At 55.5% G+C, this 27,493-nt stretch overlaps 1 protein-coding gene across 1 annotated transcript in view; it reads right to left on the bottom strand.

Annotated features, from left to right (window-relative positions):
- The window catches only part of pde5ab (phosphodiesterase 5A, cGMP-specific, b), a gene marked incomplete at its 3' end in the record, with an annotated part of 134,857 nt that overhangs the window by 28,395 nt on the left and 78,969 nt on the right, over positions 1-27,493 (bottom strand). The window contains exons 13-19 of the mRNA XM_079258082.1: positions 26,331-26,477; positions 24,196-24,321; positions 23,982-24,076; positions 23,822-23,909; positions 19,711-19,811; positions 18,859-18,936; positions 17,476-17,539 (exon numbers count right to left, since the gene is read on the bottom strand). Of these exons, the coding sequence (XP_079114208.1) occupies positions 17,476-17,539; positions 18,859-18,936; positions 19,711-19,811; positions 23,822-23,909; positions 23,982-24,076; positions 24,196-24,321; positions 26,331-26,477 (699 nt within the window). The remainder of the gene's footprint in view (positions 1-17,475; positions 17,540-18,858; positions 18,937-19,710; positions 19,812-23,821; positions 23,910-23,981; positions 24,077-24,195; positions 24,322-26,330; positions 26,478-27,493) is intronic.

Raw genomic sequence — 27,493 nt, 5'->3', positions numbered from 1 at the left:
GGACCCGATGAAGAGGACGACTCGGTCGTAACGAGACCCGATGAAGAGGACGACTCGGACGTAACGAGACCCGATGAAGAGGACGACTAGGTCGTAAGAGGGACCCGATGAAGTGGACGACTCGGTCGTAACGGGACCCGATGAAGAGGACGACTCGGTCGTAAGAGGGACCCGATGAAGAAGACGACTCGGTCGTAAGAGGGACCCGATGAAGACGACTCGGTCGTAATGGGACCCGATGAAGAGGACGACTCGGTCGTAAGAGGGACCCGATGAAGTCGACTCGGTCGTAATGGGACCCGATGAAGAGGACGACTCGGTCGTAACGAGACCCGATGAAGAGGACGACTCGGTCGTAAGAGGGACCCGATGAAGAAGACGACTCGGTCGTAAGAGGGACCCGATGAAGAGGACGACTCGGTCGTAACGGGACCCGATGAAGAGGACGACTCGGTCGTAACGGCCCCCAATGAAGAGGACGACTCGGTCAGCTCTTTACCCGATGAAGAGGACGACTCGGTCGTAACGGGTCCCGATGAAGTGGACGACTCGGTCGTAAGAGGGACCCGATGAAGAAGACGACTTGGTCGTAATGGGACCCGATGAAGAGGACGACTCGGTCGTAACAGGTCCTGATGAAGAGGACGACTCGGTCGTAACGGGACCCGATGAAGAGGACGACTCGGTCGTAAGAGGGACCTGATGAAGAAGACGACTCGGTCATAACGGGACCCGATGAAGAGGACGACTCGGTCGTAACGGGACCCGATGAAGAGGACGACTCGGTCAGCTCTTTACCCGATGAAGAGGATGACTCGGTCGTAAGAGGGACCCGATGAAGAGGACGACTCGGTCAGCTCTTTACCCGATGAAGAGGACGACTCGGTCGTAACGGGACCCGATGAAGAGGACGACTCGGTCAGCTCTTTACCCGATGAAGAGGACGACTCGGTCGTAAGAGGGACCCGATAAAGAGGACGACTCGGTCGTAACGAGACCCGATGAAGAGGACGACTCGGTCGTAAGAGGGACCCAATGAAGAAGACGACTCGGTCGTAACGGGACCCCATGAAGAGGACGACTCGGTCGTAACGGGACCCGATGAAGAGGACGACTCGGTCGTAACGGGACCCGAAGAAGAGGACGACTCGGTCGTAAGAGGGACCCGATGAAGAGGACGACTCGGTCGTAACGGGAACCGATGAAGAGGACGACTCGGTCGTAAGAGGGACCCGATGAAGTCGACTCGGTCGTAATGGGACCCGATGAAGATGACGACTCGGTCGTAACGGGACCCGATGAAGAGGACGACTCGGTCGTAACGGCCCCCAATGAAGAGGACGACTCGGTCAGCTCTTTACCCGATGAAGAGGACGACTCGGTCGTAACGGGTCCCGATGAAGTGGACGACTCGGTCGTAAGAGGGACCCGATGAAGAAGACGACTTGGTCGTAATGGGACCCGATGAAGAGGACGACTCGGTCGTAACGGGTCCTGATGAAGAGGACGACTCGGTCGTAACGGGATCCGATGAAGAGGACGACTCGGTCGTAAGAGGGACCCGATGAAGAAGACGACTCGGTCGTAACGGGACCCGATGAAGAGGACGACTCGGTCAGCTCTTTACCCGATGAAGAGGATGACTCGGTCGTAAGAGGGACCCGATGAAGAGGACGACTCGGTCAGCTCTTTACCCGATGAAGAGGACGACTCGGTCGTAACGGGACCCGACGAAGAAGACGACTCGGTCGTAACGAGACCCGATGAAGAGGACGACTCGGTCGTAACGGGACCCGATGAAGAGGACGACTCGGTCGTAACGAGACCCGATGAAGAGGACGACTCGGACGTAACGAGACCCGATGAAGAGGACGACTCGGTCGTAAGAGGGACCCGATGAAGTGGACGACTCGGTCGTAACGGGACCCGATTAAGAGGACGACTCGGTCGTAACGGGTCCCGATGAAGTTGAACTCGGTCGTAAGAGGGACCCGATGAAGAAGACGACTTGGTCGTAATGGGACCCGATGAAGAGGACGACTCGGTCGTAACGGGTCCTGATGAAGAGGACGACTCGGTCGTAACGGGACCCGATGAAGAAGACGACTCGGTCGTAACGGGACCCGATGAAGAAGACGACTCGGTCAGCTCTTTACCCGATGAAGAGGATGACTCGGTCGTAAGAGGGACCCGATGAAGAGGACGACTCGGTCAGCTCTTTACCCGATGAAGAGGACGACTCGGTCGTAACGGGACCCGACGAAGAAGACGACTCGGTCGTAACGAGACCCGATGAAGAGGACGACTCGGTCGTAACGGGACCCGATGAAGAGGACGACTCGGTCGTAACGAGACCCGATGAAGAGGACGACTCGGACGTAACGAGACCCGATGAAGAGGACGACTCGGTCGTAAGAGGGACCCGATGAAGTGGACGACTCGGTCGTAACGGGACCCGATTAAGAGGACGACTCGGTCGTAACGGGACCCGATGAAGAGGACGACTCGGTCGTAACGGGCCCCGATGAAGAGGACGACTCGGTTGTAAGAGGGACCCGATGAAGAGGACGACTCGGTCAGCTCTTTACCCGATGAAGAGGACGACTCGGTTGTAAGAGGGACCCGATGAAGAGGACGACTCGGTCAGCTCTTTACCCGATGAAGAGGACGACTCGGTCAGCTCTTTACCCGATGAAGAGGACGACTCGGTCAGCTCTTTACCCGATGAAGAGGACGACTCGGTCGTAACAGGACCCGATGAAGAGGACGACTCGGTCGTAAGAGGGACCCGATGAATAGGACGACTGGGTCGTAACGGGTCCTGATGAAGAGGACGACTCGGTCGTAACGGGACCCGACGAAGAGGACGACTCGGTCGTAACGGGTCCCGATGAAGAGGACAACTCGGTCGTAACGGGACCCGATGAAGAGGACGACTCGGTCGTAACGGGACCCGATAAAGAGGACGACTCGGTCGTAAGAGGGACCCGATAAAGAGGACGACTCGGTCGTAACGAGACCCGATGAAGAGGACGACTCGGTCGTAAGAGGGACCCGATGAAGAAGACGACTCGGTCGTAAGAGGGACCCGATGAAGACGACTCGGTCGTAATGGGACCCGATGAAGAGGACGACTCGGTCGTAAGAGGGACTCGATGAAGTCGACTCGGTCGTAATGGGACCCGATGAAGAGGACGACTCGGTCGTAACGAGACCCGATGAAGAGGACGACTCGGTCGTAAGAGGGACCCGATGAAGAAGACGACTCGGTCGTAAGAGGGACCCGATGAAGAGGACGACTCGGTCGTAACGGGACCCGATGAAGAGGACGACTCGGTCGTAACGGCCCCCAATGAAGAGGACGACTCGGTCAGCTCTTTACCCGATGAAGAGGACGACTCGGTCGTAACGGGTCCCGATGAAGTGGACGACTCGGTCGTAAGAGGGACCCGATGAAGAAGACGACTTGGTCGTAATGGGACCCGATGAAGAGGACGACTCGGTCGTAACGGGTCCTGATGAAGAGGACGACTCGGTCGTAACGGGACCCGATGAAGAGGACGACTCGGTCGTAAGAGGGACCCGATGAAGAAGACGACTCGGTCGTAACGGGACCCGATGAAGAGGACGACTCGGTCGTAACGGGACCCGATGAAGAGGACGACTCGGTCAGCTCTTTACCCGATGAAGAGGATGACTCGGTCGTAAGAGGGACCCGATGAAGAGGACGACTCGGTCAGCTCTTTACCCGATGAAGAGGACGACTCGGTCGTAACGGGACCCGATGAAGAGGACGACTCGGTCAGCTCTTTACCCGATGAAGAGGACGACTCGGTCGTAAGAGGGACCCGATAAAGAGGACGACTCGGTCGTAACGAGACCCGATGAAGAGGACGACTCGGTCGTAAGAGGGACCCAATGAAGAAGACGACTCGGTCGTAACGGGACACCATGAAGAGGACGACTCGGTCGTAACGGGACCCCATGAAGAGGACGACTCGGTCGTAACGGGACCCGATGAAGAGGACGACTCGGTCGTAACGGGACCCGAAGAAGAGGACGACTCGGTCGTAAGAGGGACCCGATGAAGAGGACGACTCGGTCGTAACGGGACCCGATGAAGAGGACGACTCGGTCGTAACGAGACCCGATGAAGGGGACGACTCGGTCATAACGGGACCCGATGAAGGGGACGACTCGGTCATAACGGGACCCGATGAAGAGGACGACTCGGTCGTAACGGGACCCGATGAAGAGGACGACTCGGTCAGCTCTTTACCCGATGAAGAGGATGACTCGGTCGTAAGAGGGACCCGATGAAGAGGACGACTCGGTCAGCTCTTTACCCGATGAAGAGGACGACTCGGTCGTAACGGGACCCGATGAAGAGGACGACTCGGTCAGCTCTTTACCCGATGAAGAGGACGACTCGGTCGTAAGAGGGACCCGATAAAGAGGACGACTCGGTCGTAACGAGACCCGATGAAGAGGACGACTCGGTCGTAAGAGGGACCCAATGAAGAAGACGACTCGGTCGTAACGGGACCCCATGAAGAGGACGACTCGGTCGTAACGGGACCCCATGAAGAGGACGACTCGGTCGTAACGGGATCCGATGAAGAGGACGACTCGGTCGTAACGGGACCCGAAGAAGAGGACGACTCGGTCGTAAGAGGGACCCGATGAAGAGGACTACGCGGTCGTAACGGGACCCGATGAAGAGGACGACTCGGTCGTAAGAGGGACCCGATGAAGTCGACTCGGTCGTGATGGGACCCGATGAAGAGGACGACTCGGTCGTAACGGGACCCGATGAAGAGGACGACTCGGTCGTAACGGCCCCCAATGAAGAGGACGACTCGGTCAGCTCTTTACCCGATGAAGAGGACGACTCGGTCGTAACGGGTCCCGATGAAGTGGACGACTCGGTCGTAAGAGGGACCCGATGAAGAAGACGACTTGGTCGTAATGGGACCCGATGAAGAGGACGACTCGGTCGTAACGGGTCCTGATGAAGAGGACGACTCGGTCGTAACGGGACCCGATGAAGAGGACGACTCGGTCAGCTCTTTACCCGATGAAGAGGATGACTCGGTCGTAAGAGGGACCCGATGAAGAGGACGACTCGGTCAGCTCTTTACCCGATGAAGAGGACGACTCGGTCGTAACGGGACCCGACGAAGAAGACGACTCGGTCGTAACGAGACCCGATGAAGAGGACGACTCGGTCGTAACGGGACCCGATGAAGAGGACGACTCGGTCGTAACGAGACCCGATGAAGAGGACGACTCGGACGTAACGAGACCCGATGAAGAGGACGACTCGGTCGTAAGAGGGACCCGATGAAGTGGACGACTCGGTCGTAACGGGACCCGATGAAGAGGACGACTCGGTCGTAACGGGACCCGACGAAGAAGACGACTCGGTCGTAACGAGACCCGATGAAGAGGACGACTCGGTCGTAACGGGACCCGATGAAGAGGACGACTCGGTCGTAACGAGACCCGATGAAGAGGACGACTCGGACGTAACGAGACCCGATGAAGAGGACGACTCGGTCGTAAGAGGGACCCGATGAAGTGGACGACTCGGTCGTAACGGGACCCGATGAAGAGGACGACTCGGTCGTAACGGGACCCGATGAAGAGGACGACTCGGTCGTAACGGGCCCCGATGAAGAGGACGACTCGGTCAGCTCTTTACCCGATGAAGAGGATGACTCGGTTGTAAGAGGGACCCGATGAAGAGGACGACTCGGTCAGCTCTTTACCCGATGAAGAGGACGACTCGGTTGTAAGAGGGACCCGATGAAGAGGACGACTCGGTCAGCTCTTTACCCGATGAAGAGGACGACTCGGTCAGCTCTTTACCCGATGAAGAGGACGACTCGGTCGTAACAGGACCCGATGAAGAGGACGACTCGGTCGTAAGAGGGACCCGATGAAGAGGACGACTGGGTCGTAACGGGTCCTGATGAAGAGGACGACTCGGTCGTAACGGGACCCGACGAAGAGGACGACTCGGTCGTAACGGGTCCCGACGAAGAGGACAACTCGGTCGTAACGGGACCCGATGAAGAGGACGACTCGGTCGTAACGGGACCCGATGAAGAGGACGACTCGGTCGTAACGGGACCCGATGAAGAGGACGACTCGGTCGTAAGAGGGACCCGATAAAGAGGACGACTCGGTCGTAACGAGACCCGATGAAGAGGACGACTCGGTCGTAAGAGGGACCCGATGAAGAAGACGACTCGGTCGTAAGAGGGACCCGATGAAGAAGACGACTCGGTCGTAAGAGGGACCCGATGAAGACGACTCGGTCGTAATGGGACCCGATGAAGAGGACGACTCGGTCGTAAGAGGGACCCGATGAAGTCGACTCGGTCGTAATGGGACCCGATGAAGAGGACGACTCGGTCGTAACGAGACCCGATGAAGAGGACGACTCGGTCGTAAGAGGGACCCGATGAAGAAGACGACTCGGTCGTAAGAGGGACCCGATGAAGAGGACGACTCGGTCGTAACGGGACCCGATGAAGAGGACGACTCGGTCGTAACGGCCCCCAATGAAGAGGACGACTCGGTCAGCTCTTTACCCGATGAAGAGGACGACTCGGTCGTAACGGGTCCCGATGAAGTGGACGACTCGGTCGTAAGAGGGACCCGATGAAGAAGACGACTTGGTCGTAATGGGACCCGATGAAGAGGACGACTCGGTCGTAACGGGTCCTGATGAAGAGGACGACTCGGTCGTAACGGGACCCGATGAAGAGGACGACTCGGTCGTAAGAGGGACCCGATGAAGAAGACGACTCGGTCGTAACGGGACCCGATGAAGAGGACGACTCGGTCGTAACGGGACCCGATGAAGAGGACGACTCGGTCAGCTCTTTACCCGATGAAGAGGATGACTCGGTCGTAAGAGGGACCCGATGAAGAGGACGACTCGGTCAGCTCTTTACCCGATGAAGAGGACGACTCGGTCGTAACGGGACCCGATGAAGAGGACGACTCGGTCAGCTCTTTACCCGATGAAGAGGACGACTCGGTCGTAAGAGGGACCCGATAAAGAGGACGACTCGGTCGTAACGAGACCCGATGAAGAGGACGACTCGGTCGTAAGAGGGACCCAATGAAGAAGACGACTCGGTCGTAACGGGACCCCATGAAGAGGACGACTCGGTCGTAACGGGACCCCATGAAGAGGACGACTCGGTCGTAACGGGACCCGATGAAGAGGACGACTCGGTCGTAACGGGTCCCGATGAAGTGGACGACTCGGTCGTAAGAGGGACCCAATGAAGAAGACGACTTGGTCGTAATGGGACCCGATGAAGTCGACTCGGTCGTAATGGGACCCGATGAAGATGACGACTCGGTCGTAACGGGACCCGATGAAGAGGACGACTCGGTCGTAACGGCCCCCAATGAAGAGGACGACTCGGTCAGCTCTTTACCCGATGAAGAGGACGACTCGGTCGTAACGGGTCCCGATGAAGTGGACGACTCGGTCGTAAGAGGGACCCGATGAAGAAGACGACTTGGTCGTAATGGGACCCGATGAAGAGGACGACTCGGTCGTAACGGGACCCGATGAAGAGGACGACTCGGTCGTAAGAGGGACCCGATGAAGAAGACGACTCGGTCGTAACGGGACCCGATGAAGAGGACGACTCGGTCAGCTCTTTACCCGATGAAGAGGATGACTCGGTCGTAAGAGGGACCCGATGAAGAGGACGACTCGGTCAGCTCTTTACCCGATGAAGAGGACGACTCGGTCGTAACGGGACCCGACGAAGAAGACGACTCGGTCGTAACGAGACCCGATGAAGAGGACGACTCGGTCGTAACGGGACCCGATGAAGAGGACGACTCGGTCGTAACGAGACCCGATGAAGAGGACGACTCGGACGTAACGAGACCCGATGAAGAGGACGACTCGGTCGTAAGAGGGACCCGATGAAGTGGACGACTCGGTCGTAAGAGGGACCCGATGAAGAAGACGACTTGGTCGTAATGGGACCCGATGAAGAGGACGACTCGGTCGTAACGGGTCCTGATGAAGAGGACGACTCGGTCGTAACGGGACCCGATGAAGAAGACGACTCGGTCGTAACGGGACCCGATGAAGAGGACGACTCGGTCAGCTCTTTACCCGATGAAGAGGATGACTCGGTCGTAAGAGGGACCCGATGAAGAGGACGACTCGGTCAGCTCTTTACCCGATGAAGAGGACGACTCGGTCGTAACGGGACCCGACGAAGAAGACGACTCGGTCGTAACGGGTCCCGATGAAGAGGACGACTCGGTCGTAACGAGACCCGATGAAGAGGACGACTCGGACGTAACGAGACCCGATGAAGAGGACGACTCGGTCGTAAGAGGGACCCGATGAAGTGGACGACTCGGTCGTAACGGGACCCGATTAAGAGGACGACTCGGTCGTAACGGGACCCGATGAAGAGGACGACTCGGTCGTAACGGGCCCCGATGAAGAGGACGACTCGGTCAGCTCTTTACCCGATGAAGAGGATGACTCGGTTGTAAGAGGGACCCGATGAAGAGGACGACTCGGTCAGCTCTTTACCCGATGAAGAGGACGACTCGGTTGTAAGAGGGACCCGATGAAGAGGACGACTCGGTCAGCTCTTTACCCGATGAAGAGGACGACTCGGTCAGCTCTTTACACGATGAAGAGGACGACTCGGTCGTAAGAGGGACCCGATGAAGTGGACGACTCGGTCGTAACGGGACCCGATTAAGAGGACGACTCGGTCGTAACGGGTCCCGATGAAGAAGACGACTCGGTCGTAACGGGACCCGATGAAGAGGACGACTCGGTCAGCTCTTTACCCGATGAAGAGGATGACTCGGTCGTAAGAGGGACCCGATGAAGAGGACGACTCGGTCAGCTCTTTACCCGATGAAGAGGACGACTCGGTCGTAACGGGACCCGACGAAGAAGACGACTCGGTCGTAACGAGACCCGATGAAGAGGACGACTCGGTCGTAACGGGACCCGATGAAGAGGACGACTCGGTCGTAACGAGACCCGATGAAGAGGACGACTCGGACGTAACGAGACCCGATGAAGAGGACGACTCGGTCGTAAGAGGGACCCGATGAAGTGGAAGACTCGGTCGTAACGGGACCCGATTAAGAGGACGACTCGGTCGTAACGGGACCCGATGAAGAGGACGACTCGGTCGTAACGGGCCCCGATGAAGAGGACGACTCGGTCAGCTCTTTACCCGATGAAGAGGATGACTCGGTTGTAAGAGGGACCCGATGAAGAGGACGACTCGGTCAGCTCTTTACCCGATGAAGAGGACGACTCGGTTGTAAGAGGGACCCGATGAAGAGGACGACTCGGTCAGCTCTTTACCCGATGAAGAGGACGACTCGGTCAGCTCTTTACCCGATGAAGAGGACGACTCGGTCGTAACAGGACCCGATGAAGAGGACGACTCGGTCGTAAGAGGGACCCGATGAAGAGGACGACTGGGTCGTAACGGGTCCTGATGAAGAGGACGACTCGGTCGTAACGGGACCCGACGAAGAGGACGACTCGGTCGTAACGGGTCCCGATGAAGAGGACAACTCGGTCGTAACGGGACCCGATGAAGAGGACGACTCGGTCGTAACGGGATCCGATAAAGAGGACGACTCGGTCGTAAGAGGGACCCGATAAAGAGGACGACTCGGTCGTAACGAGACCCGATGAAGAGGACGACTCGGTCGTAAGAGGGACCCGATGAAGAAGACGACTCGGTCGTAAGAGGGACCCGATGAAGACGACGCGGTCGTAATGGGACCCGATGAAGAGGACGACTCGGTCGTAAGAGGGACTCGATGAAGTCGACTCGGTCGTAATGGGACCCGATGAAGAGGACGACTCGGTCGTAACGAGACCCGATGAAGAGGACGACTCGGTCGTAAGAGGGACCCGATGAAGAAGACGACTCGGTCGTAACGGGACCCGATGAAGAGGACGACTCGGTCAGCTCTTTACCCGATGAAGAGGACGACTCGGTCGTAAGAGGGACCCGATAAAGAGGACGACTCGGTCGTAACGAGACCCGATGAAGAGGACGACTCGGTCGTAAGAGGGACCCAATGAAGAAGACGACTCGGTCGTAACGGGACCCCATGAAGAGGACGACTCGGTCGTAACGGGACCCGATGAAGAGGACGACTCGGTCGTAACGGGACCCGAAGAAGAGGACGACTCGGTCGTAAGAGGGACCCGATGAAGAGGACTACGCGGTCGTAACGGGACCCGATGAAGAGGACGACTCGGTCGTAAGAGGGACCCGATGAAGTCGACTCGGTCGTAATGGGACCCGATGAAGAGGACGACTCGGTCGTAACGGGACCCGATGAAGAGGACGACTCGGTCGTAACGGCCCCCAATGAAGAGGACGACTCGGTCAGCTCTTTACCCGATGAAGAGGACGACTCGGTCGTAACGGGTCCCGATGTAGTGGACGACTCGGTCGTAAGAGGGACCCGATGAAGAAGACGACTTGGTCGTAATGGGACCCGATGAAGAGGACGACTCGGTCGTAACGGGTCCTGATGAAGACGACTCGGTCGTAATGGGACCCGATGAAGAGGACGACTCGGTCGTAAGAGGGACTCGATGAAGTCGACTCGGTCGTAATGGGACCCGATGAAGAGGACGACTCGGTCGTAACGAGACCCGATGAAGAGGACGACTCGGTCGTAAGAGGGACCCGATGAAGAAGACGACTCGGTCGTAACGGGACCCGATGAAGAGGACGACTCGGTCAGCTCTTTACCCGATGAAGAGGACGACTCGGTCGTAAGAGGGACCCAATGAAGAAGACGACTCGGTCGTAACGGGACCCCATGAAGAGGACGACTCGGTCGTAACGGGACCCCATGAAGAGGACGACTCGGTCGTAACGGGACCCGATGAAGAGGACGACTCGGTCGTAACGGGACCTGAAGAAGAGGACGACTCGGTCGTAAGAGGGACCCGATGAAGAGGACTACGCGGTCGTAACGGGACCCGATGAAGAGGACGACTCGGTCGTAAGAGGGACCCGATGAAGTCGACTCGGTCGTAATGGGACCCGATGAAGAGGACGACTCGGTCGTAATGGGACCCGATGAAGAGGACGACTCGGTCGTAACGGGACCCGATGAAGAGGACGACTCGGTCGTAACGGCCCCCAATGAAGAGGACGACTCGGTCAGCTCTTTACCCGATGAAGAGGACGACTCGGTCGTAACGGGTCCCGATGTAGTGGACGACTCGGTCGTAAGAGGGACCCGATGAAGAAGACGACTTGGTCGTAATGGGACCCGATGAAGAGGACGACTCGGTCGTAACGGGTCCTGATGAAGAGGACGACTCGGTCGTAACGGGACCCGATGAAGAGGACGACTCGGTCGTAAGAGGGACCCGATGAAGAAGACGACTCGGTCGTAATGGGACCCAATGAAGAGGACGACTCGGTCGTAACGGGACCCGATGAAGAGGACGACTCGGTCAGCTCTTTACCCGATGAAGAGGATGACTCGGTCGTAAGAGGGACCCGATGAAGAGGACGACTCGGTCAGCTCTTTACCCGATGAAGAGGACGACTCGGTCGTAACGGGACCCGACGAAGAAGACGACTCGGTCGTAACGAGACCCGATGAAGAGGACGACTCGGTCGTAACGGGACCCGATGAAGAGGACGACTCGGTCGTAACGAGACCCGATGAAGAGGACGACTCGGACGTAACGAGACCCGATGAAGAGGACGACTCGGTCGTAAGAGGGACCCGATGAAGTGGACGGCTCGGTCGTAACGGGACCCGATGAAGAGGACGACTCGGTCGTAACGGGACCCGATGAAGAGGACGACTCGGTCGTAACGGGCCCCGATGAAGAGGACGACTCGGTCAGCTCTTTACCCGATGAAGAGGATGACTCGGTTGTAAGAGGGACCCGATGAAGAGGACGACTCGGTCAGCTCTTTACCCGATGAAGAGGACGACTCGGTTGTAAGAGGGACCCGATGAAGAGGACGACTCGGTCAGCTCTTTACCCGATGAAGAGGACGACTCGGTCAGCTCTTTACCCGATGAAGAGGACGACTCGGTCGTAACAGGACCCGATGAAGAGGACGACTCGGTCGTAAGAGGGACCCGATGAAGAGGACGACTGGGTCGTAACGGGTCCTGATGAAGAGGACGACTCGGTCGTAACGGGACCCGACGAAGAGGACGACTCGGTCGTAACGGGTCCCGATGAAGAGGACAACTCGGTCGTAACGGGACCCGATGAAGAGGACGACTCGGTCGTAACGGGACCCGATGAAGAGGACGACTCGGTCGTAAGAGGGACCCGATAAAGAGGACGACTCGGTCGTAACGAGACCCGATGAAGAAGACGACTCGGTCGTAAGAGGGACCCGATGAAGAAGACGACTCGGTCGTAAGAGGGACCCGATGAAGACGACTCGGTCGTAATGGGACCCGATGAAGAGGACGACTCGGTCGTAAGAGGGACCCGATGAAGTCGACTCGGTCGTAATGGGACCCGATGAAGAGGACGACTCGGTCGTAACGAGACCCGATGAAGAGGACGACTCGGTCGTAAGAGGGACCCGATGAAGAAGACGACTCGGTCGTAAGAGGGACCCGATGAAGAGGACGACTCGGTCGTAACGGGACCCGATGAAGAGGACGACTCGGTCGTAACGGCCCCCAATGAAGAGGACGACTCGGTCAGCTCTTTACCCGATGAAGAGGACGACTCGGTCGTAACGGGTCCCGATGAAGTGGACGACTCGGTCGTAAGAGGGACCCGATGAAGAAGACGACTTGGTCGTAATGGGACCCGATGAAGAGGACGACTCGGTCGTAACGGGTCCTGATGAAGAGGACGACTCGGTCGTAACGGGACCCGATGAAGAGGACGACTCGGTCGTAAGAGGGACCCGATGAAGAAGACGACTCGGTCGTAACGGGACCCGATGAAGAGGACGACTCGGTCGTAACGGGACCCGATGAAGAGGACGACTCGGTCAGCTCTTTACCCGATGAAGAGGATGACTCGGTCGTAAGAGGGACCCGATGAAGAGGACGACTCGGTCAGCTCTTTACCCGATGAAGAGGACGACTCGGTCGTAACGGGACCCGATGAAGAGGACGACTCGGTCAGCTCTTTACCCGATGAAGAGGACGACTCGGTCGTAAGAGGGACCCGATAAAGAGGACGACTCGGTCGTAACGAGACCCGATGAAGAGGACGACTCGGTCGTAAGAGGGACCCAATGAAGAAGACGACTCGGTCGTAACGGGACCCCATGAAGAGGACGACTCGGTCGTAACGGGACCCCATGAAGAGGACGACTCGGTCGTAACGGGACCCGATGAAGAGGACGACTCGGTCGTAACGGGACCCGAAGAAGAGGACGACTCGGTCGTAAGAGGGACCCGATGAAGAGGACGACTCGGTCGTAACGGGACCCGATGAAGAGGACGACTCGGTCAGCTCTTTACCCGATGAAGAGGACGACTCGGTCGTAACGAGACCCGATGAAGGGGACGACTCGGTCATAACGGGACCCGATGAAGGGGACGACTCGGTCATAACGGGACCCGATGAAGAGGACGACTCGGTCGTAACGAGACCCGATGAAGGTCTCCATATAATCAGGTGTGTGTGTAAACATACATGTGTGTGTGTGTGTGTGTGTGTGTGTGCTCCGTGAGTGTGTCCTCTGAGGACCACAACTGCTGGTATAGATGAAGCTCCATGATGAAGCTCCATGATGAAGCTCCATGATGAGCGCTCCATGATGAGCGCTCCATGATGAAGCTCCATGATGAAGCTCCATGATGAAGCTCCATGATGAGCGCTCCATGATGAAGCTCCATGATGAAGCTCCATGATGAGCGCTCCATGATGAAGCTCCATGATGAAGCTCCATGATGAAGCTCCATGATGAGCGCTCCATGATGAAGCTCCATGATGAAGCTCCATGATGAAGCTCCATGATGAGCGCTCCATGATGAAGCTCCATGATGAAGCTCCATGATGAGCGCTCCATGATGAAGCTCCATGATGAAGCTCCATGATGAAGCTCCATGATGAAGCTCCATGATGAGCGCTCCATGATGAGCGCTCCATGATGAAGCTCCATGATGAAGCTCCATGATGAAGCTCCATGATGAAGCTCCATGATGAGCGCTCCATGATGAAGCTCCATGATGAAGCTCCATGATGAAGCTCCATGATGAAGCTCCATGATGAGCGCTCCATGATGAAGCTCCATGATGAAGCTCCATGATGAAGCTCCATGATGAGCGCTCCATGATGAAGCTCCATGATGAAGCTCCATGATGAGCGCTCCATGATGAGCGCTCCATGATGAGCGCTCCATGATGAGCGCTCCATGATGAAGCTCCATGATGAAGCTCCATGATGAGCGCTCCATGATGAGCGCTCCATGATGAAGCTCCATGATGAGCGCTCCATGATGAAGCTCCATGATGAAGCTCCATGATGAGCGCTCCATGATGAAGCTCCATGATGAAGCTCCATGATGAAGCTCCATGATGAAGCTCCATGATGAGCGCTCCATGATGAGCGCTCCATGATGAAGCTCCATGATGAAGCTCCATGATGAAGCTCCATGATGAGCGCTCCATGATGAGCGCTCCATGATGAGCGCTCCATGATGAAGCTCCATGATGAAGCTCCATGATGAGCGCTCCATGATGAGCGCTCCATGATGAAGCTCCATGATGAGCGCTCCATGATGAAGCTCCATGATGAAGCTCCATGATGAAGCTCCATGATGAGCGCTCCATGATGAAGCTCCATGATGAAGCTCCATGATGAAGCTCCATGATGAAGCTCCATGATGAGCGCTCCATGATGAAGCTCCATGATGAAGCTCCATGATGAAGCTCCATGATGAGCGCTCCATGATGAAGCTCCATGATGAAGCTCCATGATGAGCGCTCCATGATGAAGCTCCATGATGAAGCTCCATGATGAAGCTCCATGATGAGCGCTCCATGATGAAGCTCCATGATGAAGCTCCATGATGAAGCTCCATGATGAAGCTCCATGATGAGCGCTCCATGATGAGCGCTCCATGATGAGCGCTCCATGATGAAGCTCCATGATGAAGCTCCATGATGAGCGCTCCATGATGAAGCTCCATGATGAAGCTCCATGATGAGCGCTCCATGATGAGCGCTCCATGATGAAGCTCCATGATGAAGCTCCATGATGAAGCTCCATGATGAGCGCTCCATGATGAAGCTCCATGATGAAGCTCCATGATGAAGCTCCATGATGAGCGCTCCATGATGAAGCTCCATGATGAAGCTCCATGATGAAGCTCCATGATGAGCGCTCCATGATGAAGCTCCATGATGAAGCTCCATGATGAAGCTCCATGATGAGCGCTCCATGATGAGCGCTCCATGATGAGCGCTCCATGATGAAGCTCCATGATGAAGCTCCATGATGAGCGCTCCATGATGAAGCTCCATGATGAAGCTCCATGATGAGCGCTCCATGATGAGCGCTCCATGATGAAGCTCCATGATGAAGCTCCATGATGAAGCTCCATGATGAGCGCTCCATGATGAAGCTCCATGATGAAGCTCCATGATGAAGCTCCATGATGAAGCTCCATGATGAGCGCTCCATGATGAGCGCTCCATGATGAGCGCTCCATGATGAAGCTCCATGATGAAGCTCCATGATGAGCGCTCCATGATGAAGCTCCATGATGAAGCTCCATGATGAGCGCTCCATGATGAGCGCTCCATGATGAAGCTCCATGATGAAGCTCCATGATGAGCGCTCCATGATGAAGCTCCATGATGAAGCTCCATGATGAAGCTCCATGATGAGCGCTCCATGATGAAGCTCCATGATGAGCGCTCCATGATGAAGCTCCATGATGAAGCTCCATGATGAAGCTCCATGATGAAGCTCCATGATGAAGCTCCATGATGAAGCTCCATGATGAAGCTCCATGATGAAGCTCCATGATGAAGCTCCATGATGAAGCTCCATGATGAGCGCTCCATGATGAAGCTCCATGATGAAGCTCCATGATGAAGCTCCATGATGAGCGCTCCATGATGAAGCTCCATGATGAAGCTCCATGATGAGCGCTCCATGATGAAGCTCCATGATGAAGCTCCATGATGAGCGCTCCATGATGAGCGCTCCATGATGAAGCTCCATGATGAAGCTCCATGATGAGCGCTCCATGATGAAGCTCCATGATGAGCGCTCCATGATGAGCGCTCCATGATGAAGCTCCATGATGAAGCTCCATGATGAAGCTCCATGATGAGCGCTCCATGATGAAGCTCCATGATGAGCGCTCCATGATGAAGCTCCATGATGAAGCTCCATGATGAAGCTCCATGATGAGCGCTCCATGATGAGCGCTCCATGATGAAGCTCCATGATGAAGCTCCATGATGAAGCTCCATGATGAAGCTCCATGATGAGCGCTCCATGATGAAGCTCCATGATGAAGCTCCATGATGAGCGCTCCATGATGAAGCTCCATGATGAGCGCTCCATGATGAAGCTCCATGATGAAGCTCCATGATGAAGCTCCATGATGAAGCTCCATGATGAAGCTCCATGATGAAGCTCCATGATGAAGCTCCATGATGAGCGCTCCATGATGAAGCTCCATGATGAGCGCTCCATGATGAAGCTCCATGATGAAGCTCCATGATGAAGCTCCATGATGAGCGCTCCATGATGAGCGCTCCATGATGAGCGCTCCATGATGAGCGCTCCATGATGAAGCTCCATGATGAAGCTCCATGATGAGCGCTCCATGATGAAGCTCCATGATGAAGCTCCATGATGAAGCTCCATGATGAAGCTCCATGATGAGCGCTCCATGATGAAGCTCCATGATGAGCGCTCCATGATGAAGCTCCATGATGAAGCTCCATGATGAAGCTCCATGATGAAGCTCCATGATGAAGCTCCATGATGAGCGCTCCATGATGAGCGCTCCATGATGAGCGCTCCATGATGAAGCTCCATGATGAAGCTCCATGATGAAGCTCCATGATGAAGCTCCATGATGAGCGCTCCATGTGAGCCCGGAGCTCCTAACGAAGTGGAGACTAACGAGGGTTGCTACGGAGATGAAACAGCAGGGACGAGGATGATGATGATGACACCAGCGTTTGAGGGAGGAAACCAGAGAGGAAGAAGCTTCCAGGCAACCAGAGTCCTGTTGAGCGTGTCTTCTTCATGATCTGGGACTCAGCAGCGTCTGCAGAGGGACGAGTCTCCCCAGCGGACTTTAGAGGGACCAGCAGAGAACAGCTCCCAACGGAGCCGTACTGCCAACAGTAACGTCCCAGAGCAGGTCAGGAGGAAGACTCGCGTTCCTCCTGCAGACATGCAGCAACTACAGAGATATGTTCCGCAGAAACAAGTTGTTTTACCCTTTTCTGCACTGGCCAGGGCTTGGTGATGGCAGAGATGTCACATGCAGTCATCAGCATGGACCTGTAGGGGGCAGACACACAGTGACCCACCGTGGACGTCTGTTTTTACATTTACATTACGTGGCAGTAAACGATCTGCTGCAGGAGCTTCACCAACCAGAAGGATTTTCTGTGTTTCTGCAGCTCAGATCTAAAGTGATCCACGTCATCCTCACATGTTGGGAAGTTCAGACACCAAAACCTGAAGCTGTGGTTCCCAAGCAGACTTCATCAATAACAGCAAAGAATTCTGCAGTAACAAGCTAAACCGCTGCTCGTTGAGCTAAACCGCTGATCAACGAGCTAAACCGCTGCTCACCAAGCTAAACCGCTGCTCGTTAAGCTAAACCGCTGCTCGTTGAGCTAAACCGCTGCTCGCTAAGCTAAACCGCTGCTCACCAAGCTAAACCGCTGCTCGTTAAGCTAAACCGCTGCTCACCGAGCTAAACCGCTGTTCACTAAGCTAAACCGCTGCTTGCTAAGCTAAACCGCTGTTCACCGAGCTAAACCGCTGCTCACCGAGCTAAACCGCTGCTCGTTAAGCTAAACCGCTGCTCACCGAGCTAAACCGCTGCTCGTTAAGCTAAACCGCTGTTCACTAAGCTAAACCGCTGCTCGTTAAGCTAAACCGCTGCTTGCTAAACTAAACCGCTGTTCACTGAGCTAAACCGCTGCTCGCTAAACTAAACCGCTGCTCTTTAAGCTAAACCGCTGCTCGTTAAGCTAAACCCCTGCTTATTAAGCTAAACCGCTGCTCGCTAAACGAAACCGCTGTTCACTAAGCTAAACCGCTGTTCACTAAGCTAAACCGCTGTTCACTAAGCTAAACCGCTGCTCTTTAAGCTAAACCGCTGCTCGTTAAGCTAAACCCCTGCTTATTAAGCTAAACCGCTGCTCGCTAAACGAAACCGCTGTTCACTAAACTAAACCGCTGTTCACTAAGCTAAACCGCTGCCCGCTAAACTAAACCGCTGTTCACTGAGCTAAACCGCTGTTAACTAAGCTAAACCGCTGCTCTTTAAGCTAAACCCGTGCTTATTAAGCTAAACCGCTGCTCGCTAAACTAAACCGCTGTTCACTAAGCTAAACCGCTGTTAACTAAGCTAAACCATTGCTCTTTAAGCTAAACCCCTGCTTATTAAGCTAAACCGCTGCTCGCTAAACTAAACCGCTGTTCACTAAGCTAAACCGCTGTTCGCCAAACTGCTGAAGCTATACTACTACAACAGAATTTGGATGATGTGGATCTTTAGCTGCTGGCTGATCATTATTCCTTTGAAAGCTCTGAAACATGGACCTGATGCTTCCACACCCCAGCCTGAACCCCGTTGATTCTCTCACCTCAGTAAGTCGCGGTGATGCTCGTTGGCCCAAACAAACTGGCTGTTCTTGGTCAGTTCGAAGAACTCCTCTCGCCTCCTGACAAGACAAACATGAACAGTCAGGCAGGTCTTCATCCTGCAACTGCATCACTGATCATAGACTCTGAAACAGGAAAGAGACAAACTAGCAGCAACATGGTGGCAGTCTGCTTCCCACCCTCAACATGGAAACACTACTACCTCCACCAAGGTTGTTTTCATCTGTTCACAACTTTACACCAAAACTACTGGAGGGATTTTCATGACGTGGTTCTGAGAATGGGTCTCAGTTTAACTTGAAATGTTGGGAGTGATCTGGATCAGGAATGTTGAGAGGGATTCTTCATCACTGCGAGATAAGACCATTTTCCGTATATGTACATATAACTCCACAGTAAATGGTCAGAAAATCCTGGATACATTCTGAATGCTACCACTCAGAACAGGAACCTTTCATCCCTGCAAGACATCCAGCAAACAGCACCATGTAGCCGAGACACTATGGATTCATTCTCAAAACATCTGGAATCTGTTAGTGGACCCATATAAAGACACGTCCACATCCGCCATCCACGGTCTCGGTCACCATGGATACACCCCCCTACAGCGGAGCCCAGTCCCCAACCGAACCAAGTCCCCAGTAGGACCGAGTCCCCAGTAGGACTGAGTCCCCAGCAGGACCGAGTCTAGCGGATGAGATGTGAATGCACCTTAAGATGGATGTGGACCAGAACATCATCTGGAAATGACTAGATGAGCTGCTTGCTGCAAGTCTGACCTCTCACCGGGATTTTCTGGTTCACCAGTCAGGTTTCCAATGTTTGGTACCTACTGAATGTAGAGAGCCAGGTCGGTGGCCAGAATGGCCCTCTTGATCATCTTCAGAGTGGCCTTGTACTCATCCAGAGAGAGAGCACTCAGGATCTGGTTTCCCTGGACAGCAAGGCAGTTATAGGTTATTTCATTCAGTGCGACAAAGCTAAAGCTTCCAGAGAGAGCCAGAAAATAGCCGAGAGGCAGCAGAGAAGGCGGGATGTAAACAAACAAACAAATAATAAGACGTTTCAGTACATCAGTAGAAAAATCAAAGCAGGGTTAGATTACAGTAAAACACCTGAAAGATGAACCATGAACTTAGCTATAACATTAGCTGGCGGCCAATGAGTTAATAAAAGAAAAGACTGAAAGGCAGGGTAGATGCTTTCCACCTTTCACTGCTTAAAATCTCCTTCACATATCAGCCACAAGTTCTGCTGGACGGACAGGTCTGAAAAAGCACCGACCTGTTGGAACGTCTACCCAACTGTTCCTCCCCACTCAAACCCCCTGCATGAATCCAGCTCCAACCAACCTCGGAAACAAGGAATGTTTGATTCTGTGCTTTAGAGACGATGCTTCAAGAGAGAGTTTGAAGGAACAGGTTCTACCTTATCTTTCAGAATCAGAGCTGTAAAAGGTCGTCAGCATATAATCTAATAAAGACTTCACTAACAGTCTAAATATCGGAGTTAACCCAACACTGGATGATCCGAGCGAAAGCAGGAAAACGTTCTATCATCCATCTGTGGATCAGGTTCCACAGATGGATGGAACCTGCCAGGTACGCAGCGCGGTACGCAGCGCGGTACTCAGCGCGGTACGCAGCGCGGTATTCAGCGCGGTAAGCAGCGCGGTACTCAGCGCGGTAAGCAGCGCGGTACTCAGCTCGGTACGCAGCGCGGTACGCAGCGCGGTACTCAGCTCGGTACGCAGCGCGGTACGCAGCGCGGTACGCAGCTCGGTACGCAGCGCGGTACGCAGCGCGGTACTCAGCGAGGTACGCAGCTCGGTACGCAGCGCGGTACGCAGCGCGGTACGCAGCGCGGTACGCAGCGCGGTACGCAGCGAGGTACGCAGCGAGTTACTCAGCGCGGTACGCAGCGAGGTACGCAGCTCGGTACGCAGCGCGGTACGCAGCGCGGTACTCAGCGAGGTACGCAGCTCGGTACGCAGCGCGGTACGCAGCGCGGTACTCAGCGCGGTACGCAGCGAGGTACGCAGCGAGTTACTCAGCGCGGTACGCAGCGCGGTACTCAGCGCGGTACGCAGCGAGGTACGCAGCGAGTTACTCAGCGCGGTACGCAGCGCGGTACGCAGCGCGGTACGCAGCGAGGTACGCAGCGAGTTACTCAGCGCGGTACGCAGCGCGGTACGCAGCGAGTTACTCAGCGCGGTACGCAGCGCGGTACGCAGCGAGTTACTCAGCGCGGTACGCAGCGAGTTACTCAGCGCGGTACGCAGCGCGGTACTCAGCGAGGTACGCAGCGAGTTACTTAGCGCGGTACTCAGCTCGGTACTCAGCGCGGTACGCAGCGAGGTACGCAGCGAGTTACTCAGCGCGGTACGCAGCGCGGTACTCAGCGCGGTACGCAGCGAGGTACGCAGCGAGTTACTCAGCGCGGTACGCAGCGCGGTACGCAGCGCGGTACGCAGCGAGGTACGCAGCGAGTTACTCAGCGCGGTACGCAGCGCGGTACGCAGCGAGTTACTCAGCGCGGTACGCAGCGCGGTACGCAGCGAGTTACTCAGCGCGGTACGCAGCGAGTTACTCAGCGCGGTACGCAGCGCGGTACTCAGCGAGGTACGCAGCGAGTTACTTAGCGCGGTACTCAGCTCGGTACTCAGCGCGGTACTCAGCTCGGTACTCAGCGAGGTACGCAGCAAGGTACTCAGCTCGGTACTCAGCTCGGTACGCAGCTTGGTACTCAGCGCGGTACTCAGCGCGGTACTCAGTTCGGTACGCAGCTTGGTACGCAGCTCGGTACTCAGCGAGGTACTCAGCTTGGTACTCAGCGAGGTACGCAGCGAGGTACGCAGCGAGGTACGCAGCGAGTTACTCAGCGCGGTACGCAGCGCGGTACTCAGCGAGGTACGCAGCTCGGTACTCAGCGAGGTACTCAGCTCGGTACTCAGCTCGGTACTCAGCGAGGTACTCAGCTTGGTACTCAGCGAGGTACGCAGCTCGGTACTCAGCTCGGTACTCAGCGCGGTACTCAGCTCGGTACTCAGCTCGGTACTCAGCTTGGTACTCAGCTCGGTACGCAGCTCGGTACTCAGCGAGGTACTCAGCGAGGTACGCAGCTCGGTACTCAGCGAGGTACGCAGCTCGGTACTCAGCGAGGTACGCAGCTCGGTACTCAGCGCGGTACTCAGCTCGGTACTCAGCTTGGTACTCAGCTCGGTACTCAGCGAGGTACGCAGCTCGGTACTCAGCGAGGTACGCAGCTCGGTACTCAGCGAGGTACGCAGCTCGGTACTCAGCGAGGTACGCAGCTCGGTACTCAGCGAGGTACGCAGCTCGGTACTCAGCGAGGTACGCAGCTCGGTACTCAGCGAGGTACGCAGCTCGGTACTCAGCGCGGTACTCAGTTCGGTACTCAGCTTGGTACTCAGCGAGGTACTCAGCGAGGTACTCAGCGAGGTACGCAGCTCGGTACTCAGCGCGGTACTCAGTTCGGTACTCAGCTCGGTACTCAGCGAGGTACGCAGCTCGGTACTCAGCGAGGTACGCAGCTCGGTACTCAGCTTGGTACTCAGTTCGGTACTCAGCTTGGTACTCAGCGAGGTACGCAGCTCGGTACTCAGCTCGGTACTCAGCGCGGTACTCAGCGCGGTACTCAGCGCGGTACTCAGCTCGGTACGCAGCTTGGTACTCAGCTCGGTACTCAGCTTGGTACTCAGCTCGGTACTCAGCGAGGTACGCAGCTCGGTACTCAGCGAGGTACGCAGCTCGGTACTCAGCGAGGTACGCAGCGAGTTACTCAGCGCGGTACTCAGCGCGGTACTCAGCGAGGTACGCAGCGAGTTACTTAGCGAGGTACGCAGCGCGGTACTTAGCGAGGTACGCAGCGCGGTACTCAGCGCGGTACTTAGCGAGGTACACAGCCGGTACTTAGCGAGGTACGCAGCGCGGTACTTAGCGAGGTACACAGCGCGGTACTTAGCGAGGTACGCAGCGCGGTACTTAGCGAGGTACGCAGCGCGGTACTCAGCGCGGTACTTAGCGAGGTACACAGCCGGTACTTAGCGAGGTACGCAGCGCGGTACTTAGCGAGGTACACAGCGCGGTACTTAGCGAGGTACGCAGCGCGGTACTTAGCGAGGTACGCAGCGCGGTACTTAGCGAGGTACTCAGCGTGGTACTGGACTTTGTGTTTCTTGTGTGAGTTTGTGGTTAACTATATGTGGTTTTTCCTCTGTATCTTCGGACTGCGCCATCTAGTGGCCCGTCCCGGAGTTACATGACCTTTTTTCAGAGCCAGAACCATCTGTGAACTAGTCATTAATGTTACATGTCTTTCAAACCTTGGACCTGTGGAACCAAAAGGAAACCTGTGATCAGGGGGAGGGATCAGCATCTATCCATCCATCAGCAGACAGACTGGATTGTAGAGCTGGAAGGGGCATTAGCATTGATGCTAACAGCCTGCGTAGCAGGACTTTGGCTAACATGTGGCGTGTTGGTGGCGTGTTGGTGTGTCCGCCGGCGGAGCTGTCACGTTTTGCTGTGGACGATGTTTAGTTTGTTTTCAGGCCATAAAGATCAGAGTTTTATGGGACCATCAGAGGGTTCGGCCTGTAATAAACCATAGCCTGATCACAACACGGTGTTCGGGTCAGAGTCCTGGACTGGTTCCTTCTGTGGATCCACTGGACGATCCACTGAGAAGCAGGAACAACCAGTTCCTGGTGGGGCCAGCAGGTCTGGAGAGAAGTTTTACTGCAGCAGATTACGTCTTCATCGTACTGGGACTGTAAACCCAGTACGATGTGAAAATGCACCTTCATGGTGACACCTTTTACGATCACCGAGGCAACAAAGAACACGCTGCGGTTCCCGTCCTGTTGGACGGGAACCGCCCTACCACATGAACCGTTGGACAGCTGTGTGTGTCGGGACGTACGGGGCTGTTGAGGATCATCAGGCACTGGTCAAAGTGGTGATGCTCCATGGTGGAGTGGCAGTAGAGCTGGGCCAGAGGGTGGTCACTCCTGGAAGACACACGGAAAGGCGCTGAGTGAAGTCCGGGTGGACCCGGTCCACCTCGGGGACCTGGACTGTACCTCTGGATGTAGGAGTTGTTGACTCCCCGGTGGTCCAGGTCGTGGCTGAGGGTGGCGATCATCAGAGCCAAGACCTCCAGGTCGCTGAGGTTGTTCTGGGACACGGGGGGGGGGACAAGGACACGTTCAGAATGATTCATCTGGTAAATGTGATCAATAAGTGACGATGGAACATGTTGTCAGACGGATCGATAAGTTCTTCCTGCAAACGGACCTGCAGCCGTCCGGACTTCAGCAGAGCGAACATGCACTGGGCCGTGTTGAAGGCGTGTCTCCAGTTGTGGTACGCCACGTTGCTCCGGTAGTTCTTCTTCACGCTCAGAACCCAGCGGCACAACGTCTGCAGGGAGACAGGGCCTCATCAGAACCGGACCCGGGTCCCAGAACCTGGTCCTGGGTCCCAAAGCCGGACCCAGGTCCCAGAACCTGGTCCTGGGTCCCAAAGCCGGACCCAGAACCGGACCCGGGTCCCAGAACCTGGTCCTGGAACCAGAGCCAGAACCTAGTCCCAGAACCAGAACCTGGTCCCATGACAAGAACCAGGTCCCAGAACCAGGTCTCAGAGCCAGGTCCCAGAACCAGGACCTAGTCCAAGAACCAGAACCTGGTCCCATAACAAGAACCAGGTCCCAGAACCAGGTCCCAGAACCAGAACCTGGTGCCAGAACCAGGTCCCAGAACCAGGTCCCAGAACAGAACCTGGTTCCAGAACCAGGTCCCAGACCAGGTCGTAGAACCAGAACCAGGTCCCAGAACCAGGTCACAGAGCCTGATCCTTGGTCAGGTCTCAGAGCCAGAACCAGGTCCCAGAACCTGGTCCTTGGTCAGGTCTCAGAGCCAGAACCAGGTCCCAGAACCTGGTCCTTGGTCAGGTCTCAGAGCCAGAACCAGGTCCCAGAACCAGGTCACAGAGCCTGATCCTTGGTCAGGTCTCAGAGCCAGAACCAGGTCCCTGAACCTGGTCCTTGGTCAGGTCTCAGAGCCAGAACCAGGTCCCAGAACCAGGTCCCAGAACCAGAACCTGGTTCCCAAACCAGGTCCCAGAGCCAGTTCCCAGAACCAGGTCCCAAAGCCATATCCCAGAGCCATGTCCCAGGACCAGGACCTAGTCCCAGAACCAGAACCTGGTCCCATAACAAGAACCAGGTCCCAGAACCAGGTCCCAGAGCCAGGTCCCAGAACCAGGACCTAGTCCAAGAACCAGAACCTGGTCCCATAACAAGAACCAGGTCCCAGAACCAGGTCCCAGAACCAGAACCTGGTGCCAGAACCAGGTCCCAGAACCAGGTCCCAGAACAGAACCTGGTTCCAGAACCAGGTCCCAGACCAGGTCGTAGAACCAGAACCAGGTCCCAGAGCCAGGTCCCAGAACCTGGTCCTTGGTCAGGTCTCAGAGCCAGAACCAGGTCCCAGAACCAGGTCACAGAGCCTGATCCTTGGTCAGGTCTCAGAGCCAGAACCAGGTCCCAGAACCTGGTCCTTGGTCAGGTCTCAGAGCCAGAACCAGGTCCCAGAACCAGGTCCCAGAACCAGAACCTGGTTCCCAAACCAGGTCCCAGAGCCAGTTCCCAGAACCAGGTCCCAAAGCCATATCCCAGAGCCATGTCCCAGGACCAGGACCTAGTCCCAGAACCAGAACCTGGTCCCATAACAAGAACCAGGTCCCAGAGCCAGTTCCCAGAACCAGGTCCCAAAGCCATATCCCAGAGCCATGTCCCAGGACCAGGACCTAGTCCCAGAACCAGAACCTGGTCCCATAACAAGAACCAGGTCCCAGAACCAGGTCCCAGAGCCAGGTCCCAGAACCAGGACCTAGTCCCAGAACCAGAACCTGGTCCCATAACAAGAACCAGGTCCCAGAACCAGGTCCCAGAACCAGGTCTCAGAGCCAGGTCCCAGAACCAGGACCTAGTCCCAGAACCAGAACCTGGTCCCATAACAAGAACCAGGTCCCAGAACCAGGTCCCAGAACCTGGTCCCAGAGCCAGGTCCCAGAGCCATGTCCCAGAACCAGGACCTAGTCCCAGAACCAGAACCTGGTCCCATAACAAGAACTAGGTCCCAGAACCAGGTCCCAGAACCAGAACCTGATCCCAGAGCCAGAACCACGTCCTGGTCCAGAACCAGCTTCCAGACAGGAACCCGATGTGTCATTTTCTACACAGTCCCACTATGGGAAGTCTATCCCAGCATGCACTGGGCTGGTACCACTGGACAGGTGCGCCCTCTGACCCGAGCAGGGGGCGTGACCCTCCGACCCGTGCAGGGGGCGTGGTCCTCTGACCCGTGCAGGGGGCGTGGCTCACCAGCCCGTGCACCCGCGCTGTAGGCAGCTGGATATGTCCTTACTGTGTGCTTCATTTGGAAGTTCTGGACCAGGTTGAGGTCGACGAACATGCGGACGGTGGCGAGCGTGGTCTCCGTGTCCGACAGGTCGAAGTCGCTGAAGCTGAAGTCCTGAAGACGCAGCGACTGTGCTGATGGAACCGTGGCAACCTTCACGTCAACACAAACACAGACATCACAAGAAGAACAGGATCCAGGACAACATGTCAGACTGGACTGATGACATCACTCTGGAGCTCCGCCTCATTTCTGTTACATCATAACACCGCCGTACTGAGCGCCACGCCAGGCATCGCCTGACACGTCCTCCTGTCACCCAGCAGACGTTTAATCAGGGTCATCCATCCATCCATCATCATCCATCCATCATCCATCCATCCTCATCCATCCATCCATCATCCATCCTCATCCATCCTCATCCATCCATCCTCATCCATCCATCCATCCATCCATCACCCATCATCTAGCCATTCATCCATCCATCCATCCAATCATCCATCCATCCATGATCCATCATCCATCCATCATCCATCCTCATCCATCCATCCATCACCCATCATCTAGCCATTCATCCATCCATCCATCCATCGATCCATCCATCCAATCATCCATCCATCCAATCATCCATCCATCCATGATCCATCATCCATCCATCATCCATCCATCCATCCATCCATATACATCCATCCATCCATCCATCCATCACCCATCATCTAGCCATTCATCCATCCATCCATCTATCCATCCATCCAATCATCCATCCATCATCCATCCATCCTCATCCATCCATCCATCACCCATCATCTAGCCATCCATCCATCATCCATCCATCATCCATCATCTATCATCTAGCCATTCATCCATCCATCCATCCATCCATCCAATCATCCATCATCGATCCATCATCCATCCATCTATCATCTATCCATTCATCCATCCATCCATCCATCATCCATCATCCATCCATCCATCATCCATCCATCGACCACCATCTATACATCATCCATCCATCCATCCATCTATCCACCATCCATCCATCATCCATCTTCATCCATCCATCATCCATCCACCATCCATCATCCATCCATCTATACACCACCATCCATCCATCATCCATCATCGATCCGTCATCCATCCATCCATCATCCATCCATCGACCACCATCC

The sequence above is a fragment of the Telmatherina bonti genome, assembly GCF_933228915.1.
Source record: "Telmatherina bonti genome assembly, chromosome: 18".
Lineage (NCBI taxonomy): Eukaryota > Metazoa > Chordata > Actinopteri > Atheriniformes > Telmatherinidae > Telmatherina > Telmatherina bonti.
This window is presented reverse-complemented; position numbering and strand designations above follow the sequence as displayed.